At 40.6% G+C, this 23,793-nt stretch overlaps 1 protein-coding gene across 1 annotated transcript in view; it reads right to left on the bottom strand.

Moving 5' to 3' along the window:
• The window catches only part of TMTC1 (transmembrane O-mannosyltransferase targeting cadherins 1), a 255,687-nt gene that overhangs the window by 201,308 nt on the left and 30,586 nt on the right, over positions 1-23,793 (bottom strand). The window contains exons 3-5 of the mRNA XM_032855161.1: positions 23,131-23,204; positions 20,037-20,213; positions 16,161-16,367 (exon numbers count right to left, since the gene is read on the bottom strand). Coding sequence (XP_032711052.1) covers positions 16,161-16,367; positions 20,037-20,213; positions 23,131-23,204 — 458 coding nt within the window. The remainder of the gene's footprint in view (positions 1-16,160; positions 16,368-20,036; positions 20,214-23,130; positions 23,205-23,793) is intronic.

The raw sequence follows: 23,793 nt of genomic DNA, 5'->3' as shown, positions 1-23,793 counted from the left end.
AAATGGGTCGAAGGCCTTAACAGACACCTCACTAAAGAAAATATACAGATGACAAATAAACATATGAAAAGATGTTCCACATTATATGTTCTCAGAGAACTGAAAATAAAAACAACAAAATACCACATATTACAATGGTCAAAATTCAAAAGCTGACAACATCAAATGTTGATGAAGATGTGGAGCAAGAGGAACTCTGGTTCACAGCTAGTGGTAATGCAAAAAGGTACAGCCACTCTGGAAGACAAGCTTGGCAATTTCCTACAAAACTAAATACACACACACACACCATGGGATCCAGCAATTGCACTCCTTAATATTTATCCAAAAGGGTTAAAAACTTATGCCCATACAAAAACCTGCACACAGATATTTATAACAGCTTTATTCATAACAGACCAAACTTGGAAGTAACCAAGATGTCCATCAGTAGGTGAATGAAATAACTGTGGGGCATCCAGACAATGGATTAGTCAACACTAAGAGAAATGAACTATCATGCCATAAGAAAGCATGGGGAAAACTTAAATACATTTATTATTAAGAGGGAGACACTAATCTATAAAGGCTGCATACTGTATGATTCCAAATATCTGACATTCTGGAAAAGGCAAAACTATGGAGACAGTAAAAAGAGCAGTGGTTACCAGGGGTGGGGAGCTGGGAAGAGATGAATAGGGGAGGGGAACACAGAGGATTCTTAGGACAGTAAAATTACTCTTTAAGATATTCCAATGAACGGGGTGCCTGGGTGGCTCAGTATGGGTTAAGCCTCTGCCTTCAGCTCAGGTCATGATCCCAGGGTCCTGGGATTGAGCCCCGCATCGGGCTCTCTGCTCAGCAGAGAGCCTGCTTCCCTCTCTCTCTCTGCCTGCCTCTCTGTCTATCTATGATCTCTGTCTGTCAAATACATAAATAAAATCTTAAAAAAAAAAAAGTTTTTAATAAAAAAAAAAAGATATTCCAATGATGAATCCGTGTCATTGTACCTTTGTCCAAACCCCCAGAATGTACAACTCCAAGAAGGAACCCTATGTAAACTATGAACAATGGGTGCTATGATATGTCAGTGCAGGCTCATCCTTAGTGACAAATGTACCAGTGTGGTGAGTGATGTTAATAATGGGGATGCTATGCATATGTGGGGGCAGGCTGATGGGAAACCTCTGTATCTTCCTCTCAACCTAGCTGTGCCCCTAAAACTGCTCTAAAAAATTAAGTTAAAAACAACAGAGACTGACTAGTGTACCACTGTGACCACAATGAATTGCTTCAGCATGCCCGCAGTGAATGGTTTCACAGATATGCATGAGCTCTGCTGAGTTTTTTTTTCTCATGTATGTGTTGTTTTATTCATCATTATTTCCCTATGAGGCACAAAACAGGTAGACAATAAATAATTACTGAATGAATGAGTCATCAATTGAATGATGAATGATGAGTTGAGAAAATAATATAGGGCCATCATTACCAGTGAAAGCTTCCAATTCATTTTCTCCTTTATCTTAAGAGTGCCATAGTAGGGTTCATGATTTCTGTTTTAAAATCTCTAGTTGATGTTTGTGTTTTCTGAGGGTCAGCAAGTTATTTCTTTTTTTGAGGTTCTCTTGGTGGTGGCTAGTTTGACTATTGCCTACACATGCTCAGTGGGGACCCTCGGTATTGATCAGCACTCAGAGCTCATAATGAGATATCTGGACTGCCTGTGTTTCCATGCTTCTAATCCAGGATAGTAAATGGTCCGTTTCCCAAAGTATTCATTACTGTTTTGGATTTCCGTTAACAGCAGATTCTTAAACAGCAGATTCTTCAGGGACAGAACTCTGTTTCTCATATTCATTATAGGGCTTTAGTTGAGTTTCTTTACATTATTTAATTTTTTTTTTTTTTAACTGAATTGTGGTCGACACAATGTTACATTAGTTTCAGGTGCACCGAATAGCGATTCAACGACTACACCTCTGTACTGTATGCTATGCTCTCCGCCAAGTGTAGCCACTGACACCATACAACACAATGATGATACCATGGACTGTATTCCCTATGCTGTACTTTTTATCCTCATGACTTATTCATTCCAGAACAGGAAGCCTGAACCTCCCACTCTCCACACATTTTGCCTGTCTCCCACCCTCACCCCCCTCCCCTGCAACCATCAGTTTATTCTCTGTATTTATGAGTCTGTCTCTGCTTTTGTTTGTTTATCAGATTCCACATGTAAGTGAAATCCTATGGTATTTTTCTTTTTTCTTTTCTCTTTTATTATGTTCAGTTAGCCACTGCACAGTACATCATTAGTTTCTGATGTAGAGTTCAATGATTCATTAGTTGCATATAATACCCAGTGCTCATCACAGCACGTGTCCTCCTTAATACCCATCACCCAGCCTATGGTATTTTTCTTTCTTTGTCTTTCACTTAGCACAATACCCTCTAGGCCCGCCCATGTTATTGTAAATAGCAAGACTTCATTCTTGTTCATAGCTGAGTAATACTCTGATATACATTAACTTTAGAAGTCCCAATCGAAAGTCCACAAAGCAGGAGCCCCTAGGTGGCTCAGTGGGCTAAGCGTCCGACTCTTGGTTTTGGCACAACCTATGGTCTTGTGGTCATGGGATTGAGTCCCACGCTGGACTCTGTGCTCAGTGCAGAGTCTGCTTCAGATTCTTTCTCCACCCCCCTCCGCCCCTCCCCATTCATGCTCTCTCTCAATAAATAAAATCTCAAATAAATAAAACCTTTTTTAACCCACTGAGCCACCCAGACATCCCTAAATAAAACCTTTTTTAAAAGTCCACAAAGCAATACTATTTCTACCTTTCTCTCTCTCTCTCTCATACATACACAATCTATCTTTCAAAAATGTCACACATACAGAAGTTTCCCTGAAGAGCAACACCACTATCCAGCAGAAAACTCAGCAGATACAATAATCAGAGACCCAGGACTGCATCTATAACTGAACAGCTAGCTCACTGTTGCTTTACAGAACTTTGCTTTGCTTTACAGAAAAATGGTATTCGATGACTGCTTCCTGATGAAATGTGACACATCCCACCTAGCATTTCACTTTAAAATGAAGAATAGTTTTCTCAAAAGTGCTAAGCTGGGTGCTACAAAGAGCTAAATCCCCCGTAGCTCCAGCATGATGAGGACATGGCCAAGAGCCAACCACAGCGTCATCAGCGCCCAACATGTAAAATGGCTAGAGCCACTTGGGCTCCATGAAATGCAGGAAAAAGGGGAATAGGTTGATTCTTCCAGTATACTTTCTGCCTTCCCCACAATCGTCCTTTCTAGAAGCTTCTTATAAATCTTTCCAGGAAACATTGTGAAGGGCCTGACCTTGCTAACCGATATAGTAGAATCAAATGGATGTGTGTTCAAATCCTGAATCTTCCACATTCTAGCTATGTAATGATGTGAAAATTATGCAACCTCTGTGAGTCTGACCTTTCACATACATGTAAATGTGGTGGGAAGATCTACTTCCCAAGGACTTGGTGACAATTAAAAGTTTATTTTCTGGCTTGAAATAGGCAATCCATGTTGGCTCTCTTTCACCTCCCAATGGAATGGACAATGACTACTTAAGCCAGAACTCTCAAGACATTGGAAAGTAGCACCACAGATATATTAGGTAGACAGCTTATCTCCCCCAAATGCAGAGACTGGACATTTTCAGATTTGTGCACAAGTGTTAACTGGGCCTGTGTTGTACTGGGCCTCATGCTTTAAATATTTCATGCCATTTCTAAGAACTGATTATTCCTATTTTATGGATGTGGAAATCACTTAATCCAAAGTTCATACTGCTACTAAATGAGAAATCTGGGACCTAAATCCATTTTGTGTGACTCCAGGAGCCATGCACCTAACCACTTAGCACACCGTGGTTCCACCAATATTAAAAGTAAACCAAGATGGAAATTCTAGAATCACTTTTGGGGGCAATTGCATCAATAGAGGCCTTCATGTCAACATACTATTTTCCTCATGGGAAAACTAAACTGTTTCTTATTTTCAAGCTCGAAATCTAAGTCAAATACACAAATTTGGTTAGAATTTATCTTGGCCACAGTGAATACCTGGCAGTTAATAGCTACAGTCTGACATTGAGCTGCACTTGCTGTATCACTTATGAAAACGTTGTCAACACTGGGCTGCACAGCTTCCAATCGACCATGCCAGGAGAAGATATTTGTTTTGCATCTGCTCATTTTCTTTGCCAAGTAGAAAAGCAATTATCTGTGCCAATACAAAACACAACAGCTGCTTGGACACAATACACATAAGAAGAAATGATTATTTTAATCAGAAACCAGAAATCAAAATTATATCAAACTTAGCATACTGAATGCATAATAGGAAGGGCTTATCACCTCTGTGAAGTCTCCATTAATTTCTATTCTTTAGAAGCAAATCATAAATCAAAAAGGCATAAATCAATTAACAGGTGTGGATAAATGGTAGAGCCTCTCCCTACCATGGGCAAATGCTTCTCAAGGCTCTTGAGGCTCCTGCTAACTGATCTTAAATATAAGAATTCTTTCAAAATTACAAAAATATGTACAGAAAATTTTATAAATTTTATAAATTTATATATTTATATATTTATATAATTTATATAAACCTTTTATAAATATAAAAGGTTCAATCTTTACAGATAAAGAGAAAATATGGAGCTTTCACAGATATGCAGGATTCAAATAGGTTAAAAATCTCAGAATTACTGCTTTGTCATTCTCAAAAGTATACAAATAACATCAAATGGTTTGAGTTTTTTCATCTTCACTTAAAAATTATGCTCCATCCAGCTTTATGCTCAGACTTCTTGTATGCGTGATCCAAAAAAAAAGACGAGCTTGCCCTGCACCTGTTGTTGTCCTTCCTTAGGTGGGAGTCAAAGTCCCCTGGCATCTCTCCCAAATTCCTCTGTGACAGGCTCCTGCCAACCTTCTCAGCCTCATCTCCCATTACTCGAGTCCCGAGCTGCTTGTTACACACACACGTGCACACACACACATGAACACACAGACACACGTGCACACACACACATACGCTCCGCAGGTGCGTGCTGCTGCATTCTCCCTCACGCTGTACCTCTGCCTGGCGAGCCGTCTTGCCTTCTTCAGGTCACTGGCTCATCTGTGACGACGCGGCTCACATCAGACTTCCCCAACCGACATGCCATGTGGCCCTGCGTATCCCTCCTTTGGTGTGCAGGTATCTAACTGCACTTACCGCCACAGATGACCTTATCTATCTGTACAACCTCTCTCCTGGGCTGTAAGCACATCGACGCTGGGCCAATCAGTTCCCCTTTTGGGACTCTGCAGTCAGTACCCAGTGACTCTAGCCCGTCTTCTGCAGAACTGAGCTGGGAGGCTGTGTGAAGCTAGTACTGAGGCAGCTCTGCACTGAACAAAATAAGAAAAGCTAGTCTTTAAAAAGAGGTGAAAAGGAAAACAACACGGATTTTTTTTTTTTTAAAAGCAAGAGACCACGAAGCCCCAAAGAGGCAGAAAATAAATCTGCTGACTTTGCCAGTTTTTGTGTCCCTAACAAACCCAGGTTCAATTTCCATGCTGGGGTGCTGGTACATTCCAGTGCGTCCTTCTAACAAATGCCTCAATTTGCTGAAGCAAGTTTTCAAAAGGCTTTGTTCTTTACAAGCAAATGATCCCTAAGACATTCTTGTACCAAGTGTTTAATAAATGTTTATCAATGAAATGAATCAACAAACTACCTCTGCATAGATAGCAGCAGGAGTCAGCTTCCAAAGGCATGGCACTGATTACAACTAGGACAACTGAAGGCAAAATTTGATCTTTTCCCATATTGATAGTTTTCATCAAGATATCTGACTTAAGTTCTAAAGACTTCGGGTCATCAAGAATTCAAGACGGAAAAGGAAATGACAAAATGCACATTAGCAAAATGTCCTCCACTGTCCATTTAGTTACTCCTGAGAGCCCCGCATGAGGGTCATTTCTCCATGTCGTCTCCTTTCACAGTCAACCCCCTTCCAACCGCGCACATGTCCATGGAAGACACAGAGAGGAACAGCGACAGCACAGTCTCATAAGGGTCTGGCCAAAACAGGCCTCACAGAGAGTATCACATGACTGGAAACCAGTCCACCCTGTCTCCCTTATGTTGTGTCACAGGTAAGAAAAACAAAAATCCATGGGAGTAAAGTAACTGGCCCAAGGACCCCAACAAATCAGAATCAGAGTGAACCCAGTTTTCCCACAAACCAGGCCAAGGCTCCTTACACTACCCAGAGGTGCCTCTCATTTCTTTATATACACAGTTCACCCTGGGGAAAAAAACTCTTCCTTTTCCAAACAAACAAATAAGCAAAAAAACCTATTAGCAACCCTACATTGTTGAGACTTTTCACAAACAGCATAGAGGGACAATGATGACAGTTTCAGTGTTCAAGACATCATGTTCTCTTGAACCAATAGTTCTCAACTATTATTGTACCTGTATTTTCTGCTTAAAAATAACTGGAGATTGGCACTCAATCTCAATTTATCTGAAAGGTTTACCTAACCTTTGCAGCTGTAAATTACACACCATAAAAAAGAGAGAAACAAGTTGCAATGAGGATAAACACACAGCCTTTCACGGACTGCATGAAAACCCAAACTGTAATTGTTTAGATGAATTATTTATTTTTAATTTATTTTTAATTTTTAATTTTTTTAAGTAATCTCCACACCCAATGTGGGACGCGAACCCACAACCCTGAGATCATGAATTTCACTCTCCACTGACTGAGCCAGCCAGATGCCCCTAGACAACTTTTTTAAATCAAAAACATTCACTGTAATTGCAGTACAGATCATAATTCTTTTCACAAAGTCATATTCCTTTTACACTGACAAAAATTATTTTAAGAGCTAAATGCAAAGTATGAAAAATAATCTATGATAAAGACTTAACTGTCAAGAACCCAAAGCTCTACCACTCAAAAGCTGAAATGTATTATTTATTCAATTAGGGACTGAGGGTATGTCTCGCTCTTAACATGAGACAAACATACTTCCTCCTCCCCTCCGTCCAGCTCTGGCTGGTTGTTTGGGTTTGTTTGTTTTTGTTTTTGTTTTTGTTTTTCCAAATTATGATATATTAATTGCCTTCATTCCCTAAAAATCCATACTTATGTTCCATTTAAACACTTTACCAATACTTTTAGAGGTTAAATCGTTACAAGCAAATCTTTAATACCAGGCTTCTCATGGAGACTGCTGCTTTGGGTGATTTCAAAATCAATACGTATTTTCTACATTATATATAAAGTAATAAAGATCACGGTTTGAAAAACATGAACGGCATTAAAAATTCACAAATCTACAACATGAAACACATATTCCTATATGGCTGTCTGATCACCTACCTAAAAAACTGATAAATTAAGTCTTTATTATTTTTTTCAACCTAATGATTTGTTTACTAGAACGATGTTTTATTCTGCAGTAATTCTAAAAAAATAAAAACTGAATTTTAAAAAGTCAACTGTTAGTCTCATAAACTAAGAATAGCTCTAAACACATCTTTGAGACAATTCATAATGGACATGGTATTCATCAGTGAAGAATAAGTGTTAGCACAAGAATTCTATCATCCTGCTAAACTTCAGTGAACTTTCCATGAGGGGTACAGGAATGTTTTTCTTGAATAATCATTTCCTTTTAAACTATTGTAAACTCATGAAAAAAGAGAAGACAACTAAATATCACAAGTAAAAATCAAGACTATCCCACTTTCTTTCATAAATGTGAATGTGCTAAAAAGAAGATTTCTAAACAGTAATTCTTCCACATTGGCTTTGGCATAAAACAAGCAAGATGGGGAAGAGAAGCAAAATCCTAGCACTACCATTAATGAAAAGCTATTTTAAGCTCTTTTCCTACATGAACTCATTCGTTCCTCGCAATAACCTCATGGGGTAGGTATTGGCAGGAATGCCACCCACCCACAAGGGAACGGCAGACACAGAGAGATGAAGTAAGTGGCCAAAGACTATATACATGGTAAGAAGTGGAACAGAATTCGAACCCAGGCACTCTGGTCTGAGCCCACGGTCCTTGTACACTGTCTCCCTCATAGGTTTTATTAGGAATGAAAATTTTAAGCTACTCATAAAACCTGTGGCCCGATCTCTGGAGGATGGTTAAATGCAGACTCCCTGGGAGTGACTGTGGTTGACACTGATTATGAAAAACATCGTGCTTCCTTCTAACAAGGCAATTTTCAATCATTTGTATTTCCACAATTTCCACTCACAAGGTCCCTCCGAATACATCATATGTTAATAAAAAATTTTTTTAAAAAGTCCCTCCAAACTCTTCTTGAATTTAAAAAAAAATTTTTTCTCAAGTATGTACATTTTTAAGATTCTCTTACATTCACACTACAAAACATGACCAGATCAAAACGTGTGGCAGATGATTTTCAGAACAAGCTGAAAATCCCACCCAATTATCTGCAGCCACCACTAACGGATCGCCAGGCGTGACACCAGATTCCCGTGAGTTATTTATATACACCTTGAGTGTTTACAATGTTAAGATGAACCGATATTGCTATTAGAATCACTCTATAACCTCTCAGCAGGCTAACACTTAGAAAGATAAAGAGAAAAAAATTATTAAGCTGGATGTCAGTAGCATTAACAAAAAGAGCAAAGAAAGCAGTAAACTCCCTAAACATCCTGAGAGCCCTTGCTGTGCTCGGAGTAAGAAAGGAGAGCTGTTTGGTGGCCTAGAGGCCACCCAGCCTCTTAAGCACACAGGACAGATGTGGAGAGCTCCATACAGGGGCTGTTGAGGGGTTGGAAAAGCAGGAGGCCTGGGATCCTCTTCTATAAAGAGCTTATTGTGGCAATGACAAAACTGCATGCCAACCAGAAATGCCTACATTCTGATAGTTTTCTCTTTCAACATATGTCCCTGTGCATCCAGTTGGAAAGCAGATGCCTAAGCTTGATTGCTCTACACTGAGAAAGGAAAGAACTTATCATCCACTGACTGAAATTCTCAGGGGATCGAAGATTGCCAAGAATCAGTACCCAATCAAGATTCAACAAAATGAACCAGGGGCTGTCAGCAGTTAGGAACTCTACCAACTGCCATCCATAAATTAAAAGGAATTTTGCCTCCTTAGCATGTGATTTATTTGGAAGAAGCTTTTAGTGCTATGTTCTGAATGAATCCAAGGAACACTTTACTGAAATGACCCATTTTAGTGCAGAGCTCAGTTTAAGAACCAAAGCAGATTACAATAAGCTTTCAGACAAACTCATCAAGATAATTCCTGCCTCACCACATACTCTAGGTCTGGTTCAAAAAGAATGATCTCGCTCAAAACTAACGGTTAGGAAACAGTAAGGAGAAAAAACAATTCTTTTCTAGTTCTCTATCCACACAAGAGAATACTTTTCTGGTAAGTTCCATATTTCGGAAAAGCTACTTACTCTAAAAGAAGGTGAAAGCCCAGCTTGGGTAAATCAATCCTACTAATGAACATTAAAGGTACATTAATAATAGTATCGCAATAAACACACTTCCTAATTAAGAAATCTGACAACACAGACTTAAAAATAACTTCTTAATTTACGTTTTAATGTTTTTTTTAATAATTTAGCCTCTTTTTTTAAAATTTATTTATTTGACAGACAGAGATCACAAGTAGATGGTGAGGCAGGCAGAGAGAGAGAGAAGAGGAAGCAGCTGAGCAGAGAGCCCAATGCGGGGCTCGATCCCAAGACCCTAGGATCATGACCTGAGCCGAAGGCAGAGGCTTTAACCCATTGAGCCACCCAGGCGCCCCCATTTCAATGTTTTTTAAAAGAAAATTCTCACCCTTCCCATCACTCCTCTAGGAAAATACCACCATTAGTTCACCCTTCCCAGTAAAATATTTCTTTCTCTACAGGAAGACAAATGCCTCCAGCAATCACTCACCTCCTTTCTCCAGTGCCTAACATTCACTAAGCACGTCTGCAGTTCACCGGCATACAAAAGGAGCACACGGTCTAAACAAAACCTATGGTCAGATCGCTATGTTAAAAAGAAATGGACAAACTATGAAAAAGCTCAGGGTATATGGGACAAAAGTCAGAAGAAGTATCATTGGGATATTGTGCCCATAGGATAGGTTGATAGTGGACAGTTACATAATAAATAATTTTAACAATAATTACGCTGGCTGGTTTGATTAGTGTCTTTATAAAATGCAGCCCAAGAGTCATTGCTTTCCCGGATCCCTCCACCCATCATGTGCCTCCCTGAAATAAGTCATAGGAAGCAGCCATCCAAGAACAACTAAAAGACCAAAGAATTTACACCACTGAGGAAGAGAGAAAAATTCTCTAGCAAAATGTGACCCAGTTCATCTTTAAACAAAGCAAAGTGGAAAAAAATTATAAATAGCAACTGAAGAGAATCTGCAGTCTCTTTATAATAAAATCTTACTTAACATCTACTTTCATGAGGTGATCTGTATTCTTAACATGGATTCATTTGAGGTTCACACCTGCATTACGAGATTTTAAAGTAGGGGAGGGGATTTATTATTATGAGCCCCCAAACTTCACCTGGAACTGCTGGATGATTTTCCGTGTAGACCTATTAGTTAACGCCACATCTCTTTCATTTAATTTTTTTTTCTCAGTCATTTAATTTTTTTTTAAAGATTTTATTTTTAAGTAATCTCCACACCCAATGTGGGGCTCGAACTTACAGTCCCAAGATCAAGAGCCACATGTCTTCCTGACTAAGCCAGCCAGGCACCCCTGGGCATTTCATTTTGGAAAGCAGCAGCTGAATAAGACTAGAAATGGCTCATCTGAAACCAGTCAACAGAAAAAGTGTGTAAAACTGGGGGTAAGGGGATACAAAAGAGAGCCCGGTTATTAGTCAGTAATAAAAACTTTCAACAGATTTTTTTTTTTTCTATCACTTGTAAATCACAGTTCGCTAGCTCACGAAGTTCCTCTCAAAGCTGAGACTATTAATAATGGTCTACAACACACCTGTCCTATTCACAGGATCATATGTGTGGATGAAAGTACAAAATCCCACCTCAGGAGTTTAATCTGCACAGCATTTCTTACTTTGGGGGAAAAGAGTGTAATGCAAGGTCTACAGAAATCAGTTACCCATTCCGCAAGTGAAGGTCAAAATATTTATGTGGCCTCCCTAAGTCCCCTGAATTTAATTACCTCACAAATTCACTTTAGTGTCAAACTGTTCTCCAGTCCTAAACCTTAGTTTCTGGATTTGCATACCTATGGGTAAGGTATTTACAAGAAAAACAAATTTTAAGACCCAATGAAGTGAAAAAATTCTAACCACTACATTGCCCACAAAGGTAGAAAATGAGCTCATTTTAAGTAAAAATACCATGATCATCATCCAAACAAGTTCCATGACGGCAGGGCTGAATTTGCTTGACCACCATATTCCTCACACCAAAAATGGTATTGGGCACATAGTAGGTGCTCAGTAAATAGTGTTAAATGAAGGACCCCTGACAGACCCAGCTGAAAAAAAGAGGAAATGACGAAGAACTTATTGAGCCAAGAACTGTTCTTCAATGCCTAGTGTGATCATTGTCATTTAAAAATGAAATCAGGGAGCCTGGGTGGCTCAGTGGGTTAAGCTGCTGCCTTCGGCTCAGGTCATGATCCCAGGGTCCTGGGATCGAGTCCCGCATCGGGCTCTCTGCTCAGCAAGGAGCCTGCTTCCCTCTCTCTCTCTCTCTCTCTGCCTGCCTCTCCATCTACTTGTGATCTCTCTGTCAAATAAATAAATAAAATCTTTAAAAAAAATAAAATAAAATAAAATAAAAATGAAATCAATCAAGTATACACATGAAAAGTTGACTATACATAGTTATATATAAATGTTGCTATGAGTTCTGAAGATAAGAATTCACTGACCTTTCCAATGTGAAAAGGAAAATGTACCCACGTGTGAATGAATTTAACATAATAAAGATAAGGGAAGGAATATTTACATACAAAACATTCCTCAATTCACATGGAGTAATTCAGTAAAACACAGTATCAACTGAAATCTTATCTGATTCCAGAGCATGTACCCTAAGTGTGAGGTTTTTTATTGCACTTGCTACCCATGAGTCAATCATCAACTCACGCAGAAAATCTGGTAACTGAATAAATGTAGTAGGGTCTTTTTTTTTTTTTTTCTGGGTTGGGATTTTCCCCTATGTGTAGTAACTTCTGAAAACAGTTTACATCATAGTGTTCAGCCTAATTTTTTGTCAGACTGATGCCATCCACGCAGTACAAATGTGTACTAGCAAACAGGCTCAAAGTTCAATCAAAAAACATAAAAGAAAACCCATCCCACACAAACGCCTCATGCCCTGCCTGCACCCTGCAGGTTCACCATTTTCGTGATGCAGCCTGCTGTCCAGAAACCCACACAGGAATGAAAAGAGTTATAATATGAAACTAGCAATCCAGACAAGGCCGGCTGCCATGCGCTGACCGGCCACCTGTGTGCCTGGCTCCTATCGGTCTGCATCTTACCTGTGCTATTGCTCTTAGTCCTGACAACCAAGTGGAGAGGAAAGGGTTATTCCTACTGCTTTCCCCATTTGCAGATGAGGAAACACAGGTTGAAGGAGATCAGAGATCATGTCTTTGTAGGAGCCGTGACTTAAACATGGTCTCGAGACCTTAGGAACTAGGACAGCACAACTTCTTGGACTTTCATTTGCTTTACCTGACCAGCTTCTGCCAAAAGTTCATGCACCGTTTTCCAAAAATAATTTTAACACTAATCAAATGTATACTCAAAAATACAATACCTTTCCTTTCAAAAGAGGGAAAATTTATGACAACTTTCCAAAGGAAGGAAAATAAATGGTCCATTTTGCCCATAAACATGGTAACTTAGTAAAACTCTGACCCAGTTTCAGCTGTGCTATATACTGCTCTTCAGATACCATTGTTTCTAAAATAATACCCTGGTGTTCAGGGTTTTTTTAAAAAAAAAAAAAAAATGTAACCTACAAAAGAATGTCATCTGATTCAATGTGTTTAGCCCCAAACCCCATCAGAGCAAGTCAAAAGGTGCTTCATCGACAGTCTAAGAACGATTGCAAGAATCTTTCTACCACCTGAGAGTTCAACAGACAAGTGAGCTCCACATCAAATGACACAGGTGTCCTGCCTCCTCCCCTAAGCCAAGTCCTCTCCTGGGACCCTGGACTTGCAGAAGATGACGATTTTAAATTTTTTTGAATTCTGCAGACCAGTTATTAAGTACAGCCATTACTGAAAATGAAACTTAAAATTTTAAAAATCATATTAAAAGCAAAGGTGATAACCACTCAAAGCTCATCACTTCCTAATTGGTTTACTTTGTTTTACTACTAACTCTGTGGTCTATGAGGCAGTGGAAATACTGCACAGTGGTGGGCTCTAACACATCTCCCCCCAACGCCATGGTCAAGTGTCACATCTGTAGCCTGAAATGAGCCATGGTAGGAGTATTTATAGGAAATCAGCAAATGCAGCATTCCCCTGGTATTCCTAATTCATCCCATCCCTTTCTGCTGCCATGTCTTCCATCTCTCCTCTACAATTTGTCAAACAGAATGACAAAGCTTACAACAAGAACTTACCCACATACACACACATCCATCAGATTTAAAATAAGAATGAAAACAAAAACCTAACACACCTCCAGATAACATCCTTTTCCACCATTCCTTCATTTATTTGAGCGTGACTGGGCAAGCCCATTTAAAAGACTGATTTATTCATTTGAGAGTAAGCGAGCGAGGGAGAGGGAGAATCCTGAAGCAGACTCCCCACCAAGTGTGGAGCCCAACACAGGGATTGATTTCTTGGCCCTGAGATCATGACCCTGAAACTGAAGCCAGGAGTCAGACACTTAACCGACTGAACCACCCAGGCACCCCTCCAGCATTCCTTCATTGTCAAATTTACTGAAAATGTTCTTCCTGTGATTAATTCCAACACTTTCTTCCCATCAATTCATTAATTTAGTCATTTCACAAATATCTGAGCAACTATGATTAGCCAGACACTGTGAAAGTAACGGGGATATGAATGTGAGTAAAGTCTAATATGGTCCTTTCTTCATGGGAGTCACATGTTGAAGCCACCTTGAAAGCCTCCAATATTCTATTAATTGCTCTTCTTTCTCCTCCTTGGCCTTTCTTCCTGTCTTTTTTTTTTTTTTTTTTAAGATTTCACTTATTTGAAAGAAAGAGAATGAGAGAGGGAGATTCAGAGGGAGAAGCAGACTCCCCGCTGAACAGGGAGCCCAATGCAGGACTCGATCCTGAGACTCCAGGATCATGACCTGAGTCAAAGGCAGTCCCTTAACCAACTGAGCCACCCAGGTGCCCTTCCTCCTTGGCCTTTCGTTAAAAATTTACCATTTCCCTAAAATTCTCTTCTTTTCCTCCATGGTCCTCCATAAAAAAGTCAAGATTTCCCCAATGATATAGGACTCTCTCTTATCTCTCTTTTTCCTTCCACAGGAATTTCATACATTTCTGGGATTTCATCCTCCCCCAACTGTCAGAAAACCTACTCTCCCCTAGCTTTTCCATCTCAGTAACTGGTACCACCATCCACCCAACTGTTGAAACCAGAAACCCCCAAATCCTCATTTCCTGCCTTTCCCTTACTATTCTTACCTCTCCCCTTCATCCCAAGCATCAGCAAGTCCTGCAGGACCTATATCCAAAAGATGTCTCAAATCCAACACAGTCCTTGTCACCCTTGGCCAAGACCTTGTTTGTTCACACAGTCTGTATAAAAGTCTCCAAACCCTCCTCTGCTTTATTCTTGCCCCCTTACATCAAGCACTACAAAGAAGCCAGTGAACATTTTAAAAAAGAAATGTGATCATTTCTCTCCACACTTAAAACAAACAAGAAACCTCTAAAGTCTTCCTTCTCCACCCAGAATAAATTCCAAACTTAATTTTATGGCCAACAGGGCCCTTCATTATCTGGGCCTGGCCACTCCCTGACCTCACCTCTTCCAGCTCCCAGTGGCTCATTAGCCCACATCTGGAACCTTCTGCCCAGATCTTGGCAGGTCTTTGCAGGACTAGCTCCTCCTGTCATTACAAGGATTCTGGAGGCCTTCCCCGACCAACCAACCCCAATTTGGCCAGGCCAGGCCCTCCCACCACTCTCTATCACACCGTTCATTCCTTGCTGGTAATTTAGAGTCTGTCTTCTTCTACTGGAAAGGAAGCTACACAAGAGTTCAGATCTTGTCCTCCTTATTTACCAGGACATCCCTGGTGCCTAGAACAGTGCCTGAGACTTGACAGATGTTCAGTAGCTATGTTGATTAGTGAAAGAATGAATGAATAAATGAAGCAAAATCCAAAAACACAGACGAAAGTGGAAATAACTGGAAACCAAGACCCTGAAATGAGAGTTTTCTGGGACCGCACAGAGGAATAAGGACTGGAATCTGAAGTGGTAAAATGTTAACAGGATGAATCTCGTTTCCATCTTTATTAAATTCTGACTTGCCCATGGTTCGAACTATTTTAGACACAACCTAATTTAGTGAGGGGACCTGTTCTGATGAATCTCTGTTAATTTTCATTGCTGGGTCAAAATATTTTTTAAAAGAAAACTGCATGCTTTAGAAAAGCTTGTGCTATACCCCCAAAAACACTTCTGAGAAGCAGAGTCCCTAGGCTTCCTCCCACAGTTGTGCTGTAATAAACTCCTGTCATACCCAGAGAGTGGGGTGAAGGAGGGAGCAGGGAGCAGGGGAACTTAGTGCGTGCGCCTCCCCCACACTCCCAGGGTGCCTGCTCTGCCACACAAGGCTCTTCCCCAGGGACACAGTCAATTGTGTCCCACCCGGTGCTTCCAAATCAAGGCCCAGAGCAGGGCAGCTACTTGCTGCTTCCAGCGACAGCTGTCTTACCTCATCTAATATAGGGAAAGAGAAGAATGAAGAGGAGGAGAAGGGAGGGAAAGGAGGAGAGAGAGGGGGGAGTCATGAAACACTCACTGGGTACTTTACTGGGTACTTTACCTGCCCAACCCTGCTACACCAGGTGGTGCTGGAGCGTGAATATGGCCCTGGGGAGCCCCGTCAGTACCTCATTATGGACCACGCGGCTTGAGGAGACACTGGGAATCCACTGCTCTTGGGTTCTGGCGGCGATGGGGAGTGGCAGCCACCCAAAGCTCCTCGGTGAGGAAATCGCTGTTGCTTCCCATTCTCCCGGTGAGGGTGCACAGGCAGCGAGGAGGGCTGAGGGCTCGCAGGCTGCTGTGGGCTGCGCTGATGGATGACCCCATTGCTTCTAATTGTGTACATGGCAGTGAGGGGAGAGAAAGTCAAACAGAATGACAAGGCTTGCAACAAGAAGTAACAGTCCCCTGACCCACTCCCAAGTCCCGTTCCCTGGAAGCAATCATCCTCAAGACTTTTAGGTTTTTTGTTTCCAGTATATATCACAAGGTTTTTAAAAGAACACAATTATAACATTGTTTTTTTAAATAGAACTTAGGTTTACTTACTACTATAGAATACTAGGTTTCAGTCTCTCTTACACGGTCGCCAACACACACATACACATGCAAACACACACACACACACGCAAACACACACACACACACACACACACACTCTCACACACCCTCTTCTTTACCCCTCATCCTCCAGATAGATTTCTTTCAATATATTTGGTTGAAGTGGTATTCGGGATTTACATAATTATGATCTTGTAAAATATCATTCATAGCTGATCCATCCAATGTACATTGGTTATATTTTCTTTCATGAATCCTCTGAAATAGAATTCACAACCATCAAATGGAAAAAAATTAAAACGTCTGACACTACCAAGTGAGGCCCAAAATGTGGAGCAAAGCCAAGGGGATTCTCAGACATTGCTGCAATTGTTTCAAGAGCAATGCTTTAGTAGAGGATGCGGCGAACATGCGTCTATCTGTGGTTCCAGTAACTCCCCTTCTATGCCTGAGAGAAACCCACATGTATTTGCACACACACACACACACACACACACACAAATCCATTGCAGCATAGTTTACAATAGCAAAAATGGTGCAAATAACCTAAATTCCAAGTCCAGAAAAGCAGATAAATAAATTGTGCTATTTAAATCTGTACAACAATTAAACCGAACGTACTAGAGTTATACATACCCACGATGTACCTCAAAGTCCTAATGTTAAATGAAAAGCAAGTGATACTACTGACTTAAAGTTTGAAAATATGTTAAAAATACACTATTTGATACTCATTGATATATACCTATTAAGTAATGGCATATAAATAATCATAGAAATGGAAAGTGACGAATGCAGGATGGTGGTTACTCTCAGAGAAAGAGGTTAGGGACTGGAGTCAGGGAATGTTATTCTCTGCATGTTGGAAATGATATCCAAATTCTTAGAAAAGAAATAAAAGTACAAAGAAACTTAACTCTCAGGAGCTGATCTTTCACTGAAAATATTTCTTCCTAACAGTGATGTCAAATCAAAGAAATCCCACTCCATTCCTGTGGCCCAATCCTAAAATTTAGGAATAAATTGTCCTTCACGTAGAAGGCCTTCCAACATTCATTTTTATTACTATTTTTTTCTTGCCGCCTGAATCATATGATAAAAGACCTCGAGAACAACCTAACGCCAAAATGTTTATTCTAAATGAACAGATAAAGTGGAAAGACAGCCCTAAGAGTTTGCGCAAAACTGCATACATATACATTATACTGGGAAAAGGGGACACGGTTCCGTGAGATTTTCAAAAGGGTCATGACCCCCTTACACTCAGGACGTATGAGCTGATCTCATGGTACAAATGTGAGCCCAGGCCTAGGGCAGCAGATGTCCTAGAGGAGGTCTCTAGGTCCCTGCTCTGTGTTCTGTCCACAGAGGCAAAGGTACTCAGGGCAAGCCCGTGGCTCCCGGAGTCACACAGACAGGGATCCAAATCCTGGCTCCCCTGGGATTCAGTGACTCTGGAGAGGTCACTTCCTGTGATTCTGTTTTCTCCTCTACTAAACGAGGCTAACAGTTATTCTGAGCATTAAGTGACTTCATGCCTATAAATGGTGTGGCACAGTACCTGGCATGTGGCCAGGACTCAGGAGATCTTAACCGTTATTGGCCAGGTCTCTGGTACATGCTCTCCGTTCTGACTGCTGTGCGCAGCTGTAATCAGTTTCTCGTGTGATTACTCATACAACGTCTGTCTCCCCCCACTATTTGTATGCCCCTGGAGGGTAGAAATCTCTCTCGTTCTTGGCCAGGCACAGAATGAGTATGTGTAGAATTGGTGGAAAAAGGATGAAGGAAAGAACGAATGTCTCCCCTTAGGCAGAGCCACTGCTTCTGAGAGCCAAAAGTGACCAAAAAATGAAGCAGGGACTATAAGCTGTGCAACTTCTGAGCAACATATCAGCGGTATGATTGCCACTCCACCACCCACCCCCCACGAACTTCCAGTGGTTTAATATTCTATAGGTCAGGAACAATTCTTAAAGAAATAATAGGACAATTATCCCGTCTGAAAAATGTCTGGCTCAACAGTGACCAGATGAAGCAGAGAGCAGTACAGAGGCAACGGTGGGCTGCAGAGTCCCAAGACCAGAGCAGACATGACTTCAGGGATGAGGTTCACATGGCTCTGGACTGGACCACAAGGGAGCCTCTGCAGTCAGTCGTCACATCCTCCTGCCATCAGCAAGGCAAAGCAGAAAGGGCTCAGGACTCAGCTACAGAGGAGGCGAGAAGGAAGTGTGAACAGGACGCGCTGCTAGGTCATTCTGCAAAAAGTAAGGCCAGCATCGCCATCCCTCCTATTGGCTGAGGGGATAGAGAGGCAAGGCATTCTCACAGAAGCCAAGGGGAGGTCCTCTGGCTCACAGCTTTCTTGGCATGAACTTAGGTCAAAATGATAACCGAGCTCCTTCCTTTTACACGCCTCTGAGATTTACAGAGAGCCAATAGAGCACTAAAGTCTATTTAAATTATCTCTAAGCACGCCCAGGCAGGAAGGTGATCAGAATTTAATGACTCATCTCAGCTTGTTGCCACTCAATAACACTGCTCTTATCTTTATGTCAAGGAGTATAAAGAGCTAGGGAATGGAATAAAAAGGCAGGATTTTTTTCTTTTTAAGCTAAAATTCTTCATGGGATGAAGCAGAAGAATAAATCAACCACGTTTTTTAAAATTTCAAAAGTAAGGGCCTTATAATTACTGAAAAATGGGGTCTGCATGGCAAACTGTTAGTAATTATAGAGTTGACAGAGGGAGAAAAATATAGTATGTGCTTCAACTTTTAATATGACATAGCATTCTTGCCATCTATAGTCCACAGGATATAATGAATGTGCTTAAACTTGTTAAGTGAAAACAGACTACTAAATAAACTTGACCTTTAATTTGAATATAACATGTGAGTACTCCTGTATGGTGTAGACTGGCCTTTTGTGGAATTCCAAAACAAGACATCAAAAACTCCTAGGTAACAGCATCACCCATAGAACAAGTAACCAGACCCAACTTAGCAGTGTTTTTTCATCTGAATGTTTTTTCATCTGAATAAATCTGACAATTTATTCCTTCAGGGATTCAAGGCAAGCTGTTAAGAAACAGTTACCATTTGCAACCACTCCTCTTTATGAGTAGGATTTCTCAATAGTATGCAACCAAAACAATTTAGCAACATAAACATAACATAACATAGATACTTTCCAATTCCAAATTTGAGGCTCACAAAATCCTTATAGCCCTCATTGATTTTTATAAAGTGTGAGGAGTTTGAACATACCTAACGCATTTATCTTAATAAAACAACCCTTATTAATTTATAATGTAAGATGAGGTTACGTTTAACAAAATGTTATACTTTTTTTTCTTAACTGAAAGTTTGAAAGCGATTGATTTAAGTAATTCTCTGCACATGCACTGCTTGGTATGAAAACTTTAAAATGACTTACGATTTCTCTTGCTTATGGGACAGGGAAAAGAGATCGTAAACCAAGCACACTCCAAACACCGTGATGCCTGTCTCTTTGACCAGCATCGCGCAGGTCCCCAGAAACAAACTGAGCAGCAAGAAGAATGGAGAAGTGGTGGGAGGGAAACATTCCCCAACATGATGCTGGTCCACACTCCTGGAAAACAAGATCAAGACTCTTAATCTAAGAAGAAATGTGGGTCACTGAGAAATCAACTCTTAAAAATAAGATTTAACAATCATTTCACTATATTCTAAGTAAGCAGGTGAAAAAAGATTTCTTCACAAATATTCATCACAGAATTATTTAAAATCACAAACATGAAAAAGAGCGAATGCCCAACAACACTGAACTTGGTTACTTAAATTAAGGTGCATATAAATTATGGTAAAATATGGCATATAATAAATGGACACTAAAAAACCACTTAAAATGCTACCATACAGATATAGTTAGTGGCATGAACGATGTTTAAGTGAATATATTTTAAGTGAATAATACAGATTACTAAGCCATATGCATCAACTCTGGCCCAGGTTCCCTGGGTTTCAATCACAGTTTTGCAGCTAACTAACTGGATATTATGGGGCAAGTTACTCTGCCTCTCTGTGCCTCAGTTCCCTCCTGTATGAAACAGGATCCCCGTGTTGTAGGCAGAATTAAATAAATGACTTAGTACACGCAAAGTGGTTATCCTCATTATTACTACTTTGGTGAAAGTGTTTTATATGCTTCTGTACATAAATCAGTCAGTGGACACAGGTATGTATACCAAAATACAATCCTTATTTTTCTCTGCGATGAAAATACAGATGTTTTGGACTTTTTCTTTTCTTCTGGTTAATTGGTATTTTAAAATTTATTTTCCAAGGGGATGCATTGGGTAATTTTTTTTTCCTCAGTATAATTTCCAGCAGGGATTTGCAAAAGGCCTTTTTTCACCTTACAACATAGAATCAGCCAACACCAAAAAACATCACTGTTCCTTCAGGAGGTGCCACACCCATCACCCCTACTCCTCCAAAGTAAAGGCCAATATTTCTGTAGTTAGGACACCTTAGCTGTATTCTTGTGTCTTGGAACAATGACCTAAAATTACACGCCAGATGTGTGGTGGACATGCATTTTTCTCTGAAGCTGGTCTATAGCTTCAGGTGCTAAGACTGTGAATGGCAGGCACAGCAGAAACTGTAATCCCGAGGCTCATCATCACACAGAGATAGATGGACATGATGCTGGCCTCCCCATGTTCCCGAATGTACTATCCACACAGAGAAGGCCCCAGAGACTAAGTTTAAACTAAAAGGCAATTGTTAATCTTGTTCTAATACCAGAGTACACAGGAAAGAAGTAATTGGTACATCTGGGTTTCTCTTTTTAAGATTTTCCACACCACCATTTCGGATGACTGGCGATGTAGTGTTAAGTCACAAAGCCAGGCCCCGGAGACTAGTACTAGATAGGCACCCCCCACTCTTCACAAGTGCATGTTACGGCCCACTTCACTTTAATGAAAGACCTACATGAGTACCTATTTTCTCTAACAGGAAGAAATCCAAAAAGGATTTTTGCTTTTACAAAAGAAGGTGAAAAGCAAAAACAGTGTTCCGTTCAAGAGCGTTAGAGAGGCGCTGGACAAACAGCAAACCGGCCCGGCCAATCAGCTCCATGCCCTGAGCCACACTCAGGGCCGCAGCGTCGGGCTGTGTCTTTGAGCACCTGTGCTTTATCTCCATTTACTCGTGCATCCATTAGCGGGATGTGTCCTGAGGTGTCAGAAAACGCCCAAGAGAAGTTGCTTTTTGTGGTCTGGGAATGCCCCCAATTTTTCCATATCAATTAATAGCTATTGATTGTTCTTCAACTTGAGGCCATTTTAGCTTACAAGAGGTGTTCACAGAAACGCTCTACTCTCGGGTAGTGGGGGAAACCTGTACCAAGAAAACGCTCCACTTGTTAAGCCAAAATTTCGGAAGAATTATTTCATTTTTGGTCATCCAAGGTCTTTATAACAGGGTTTCTCAGTATGCGGACTACTGGCATTTTGGGGAAAATGACCCTTTTTTGTAAGGGTTGTCCTGCACACTGTAGGACCCTTGGCCTCTACTTACCGAGCACTGGTAGCACCTTTCTACTTAATGACAAGCCAAAGTGTCTCCAGACACTGCCAGATGTCCGCAGGGGAAGAGCATAACTGCCCCACATGGAGAACCACTTGTTCAGAATTGTGCTGCTCAGGGCCACTGGGCTCTCAAAGATGGCAAGCCAATGAACTCATTCAAAGATCAACATTCACAAATCCCTAACCAGCCATCCCTCTGTGAAATATGGTGACATGACTCACTGGCCCTTTTTTTCTGGGCCAACCCCTGTGCCATCAGCCCCATTCCCAGTTTCTTTTTGACCCACCCCTTTCCCTGTGTGGATACGTCACAACTCAAGTGAGAATCTGAGCACTGTGCGGAGTAAGGGCAATATAATGGTAAATTATTTTATTGCTTTTCCACATTCCAAAGCAAGGAACTTAATGTATTGTGATAAAGGATGTGTAAATTTGAAAACTACAGATGAAAAACACTACCTCCAATTCAGCCTTGTTATTTTAAGCTCTGAGCTACTTTAGTGAGGATAATAAAGAGGAAACAGAATTAGGACCAAAATGAAACAGAGGAATTAAACAAATCACGGCCAAATAAAAGAGAGGACTACACCCAATATTTATTGGCCTGGAGCTTTCAAATTCCATTCTCAGTAAGAAATGACAAGTAAGAATAATCAAGAAGCAAGAGCTTCCCAGCACTGGGAGAGCAGTTCCTTTCAAAGGCTACGGCAAGGTTCAGAATGTGGCTGGAAGAGACAGCAGCGCCGCATTTCCTAAGGGTGGGGGGGGTTCTATTCTGGTCTCCACAAAGCTCTCTCAGCATTTTGCTGCTAAGAAGCTTCCCTCCTTTCTCAGATAGATGCTCAAAGTCCACACACACACACACACACACACACACACACACGAGACAGAAATTCCCAAGGGGAGAGCGTGATTGTCACCACAGAGAAGGGCATTCTTAGCCATACATACCTATTGTAGGAGAGAAAGGCCAACAGAAACAGCAGGCATGCTAACACATCAGCTCTGCCAACAATTCCAGCCACCTAGAAAGTTTGAAAAAATAAAAACCTCAGAAAATTGCTTTCAGAAAACTTACAGAAATGCATTCGATTTTAGATGAATGAAAAGTATACAATGAAATAAGAAAATATACTGTTCTTCAAATGTGACAACTTAAGAGTAACCACCTCTGGTTATCATATATATAACAATAAGTTTATAGAAGGAGAAAAAGAGGATAGAAAGGAAAAGAATTTTCATGCTTAATTTCCTTTTTCACCTTTCTCCTATAGAAGGTCAATTTATATCATCAAGGTTTATTCATCTGCTGGTTTATTGAAAAATACTTTTCGAGCAAGGACTGAGGGCCAGACACTGCACTAGTCTTTGGCATCAGAGTGCTAATGGAGCAGAGGATATTTATAGAGGACCAGGAAAAAATAAGTTTAGGAAACAATAATCCTGGTAAAAAGAGGAATGAGTATGAACTCATGACTGCCATGTGAGCACATGTGCTTACATGTCTGTGTGTGTGTGTGTGTGTGTGTGTGTGTGTGTCTTAGTTCTGTCACCGAAAGAACCTAAAAACAAGATAGCCCAGTAGCAAAGAGCCATCCTGACACAGACCACAAA

This window comes from Lontra canadensis, unplaced genomic scaffold (assembly GCF_010015895.1).
Source record: "Lontra canadensis isolate GAN:19392208 unplaced genomic scaffold, GSC_riverotter_1.0 scaffold9, whole genome shotgun sequence".
In the NCBI taxonomy this organism is placed as follows: domain Eukaryota; kingdom Metazoa; phylum Chordata; class Mammalia; order Carnivora; family Mustelidae; genus Lontra; species Lontra canadensis.
The sequence above is the reverse complement of the archived record's forward strand: the minus strand, read 5'-3'. Positions and strand labels throughout refer to the sequence as shown.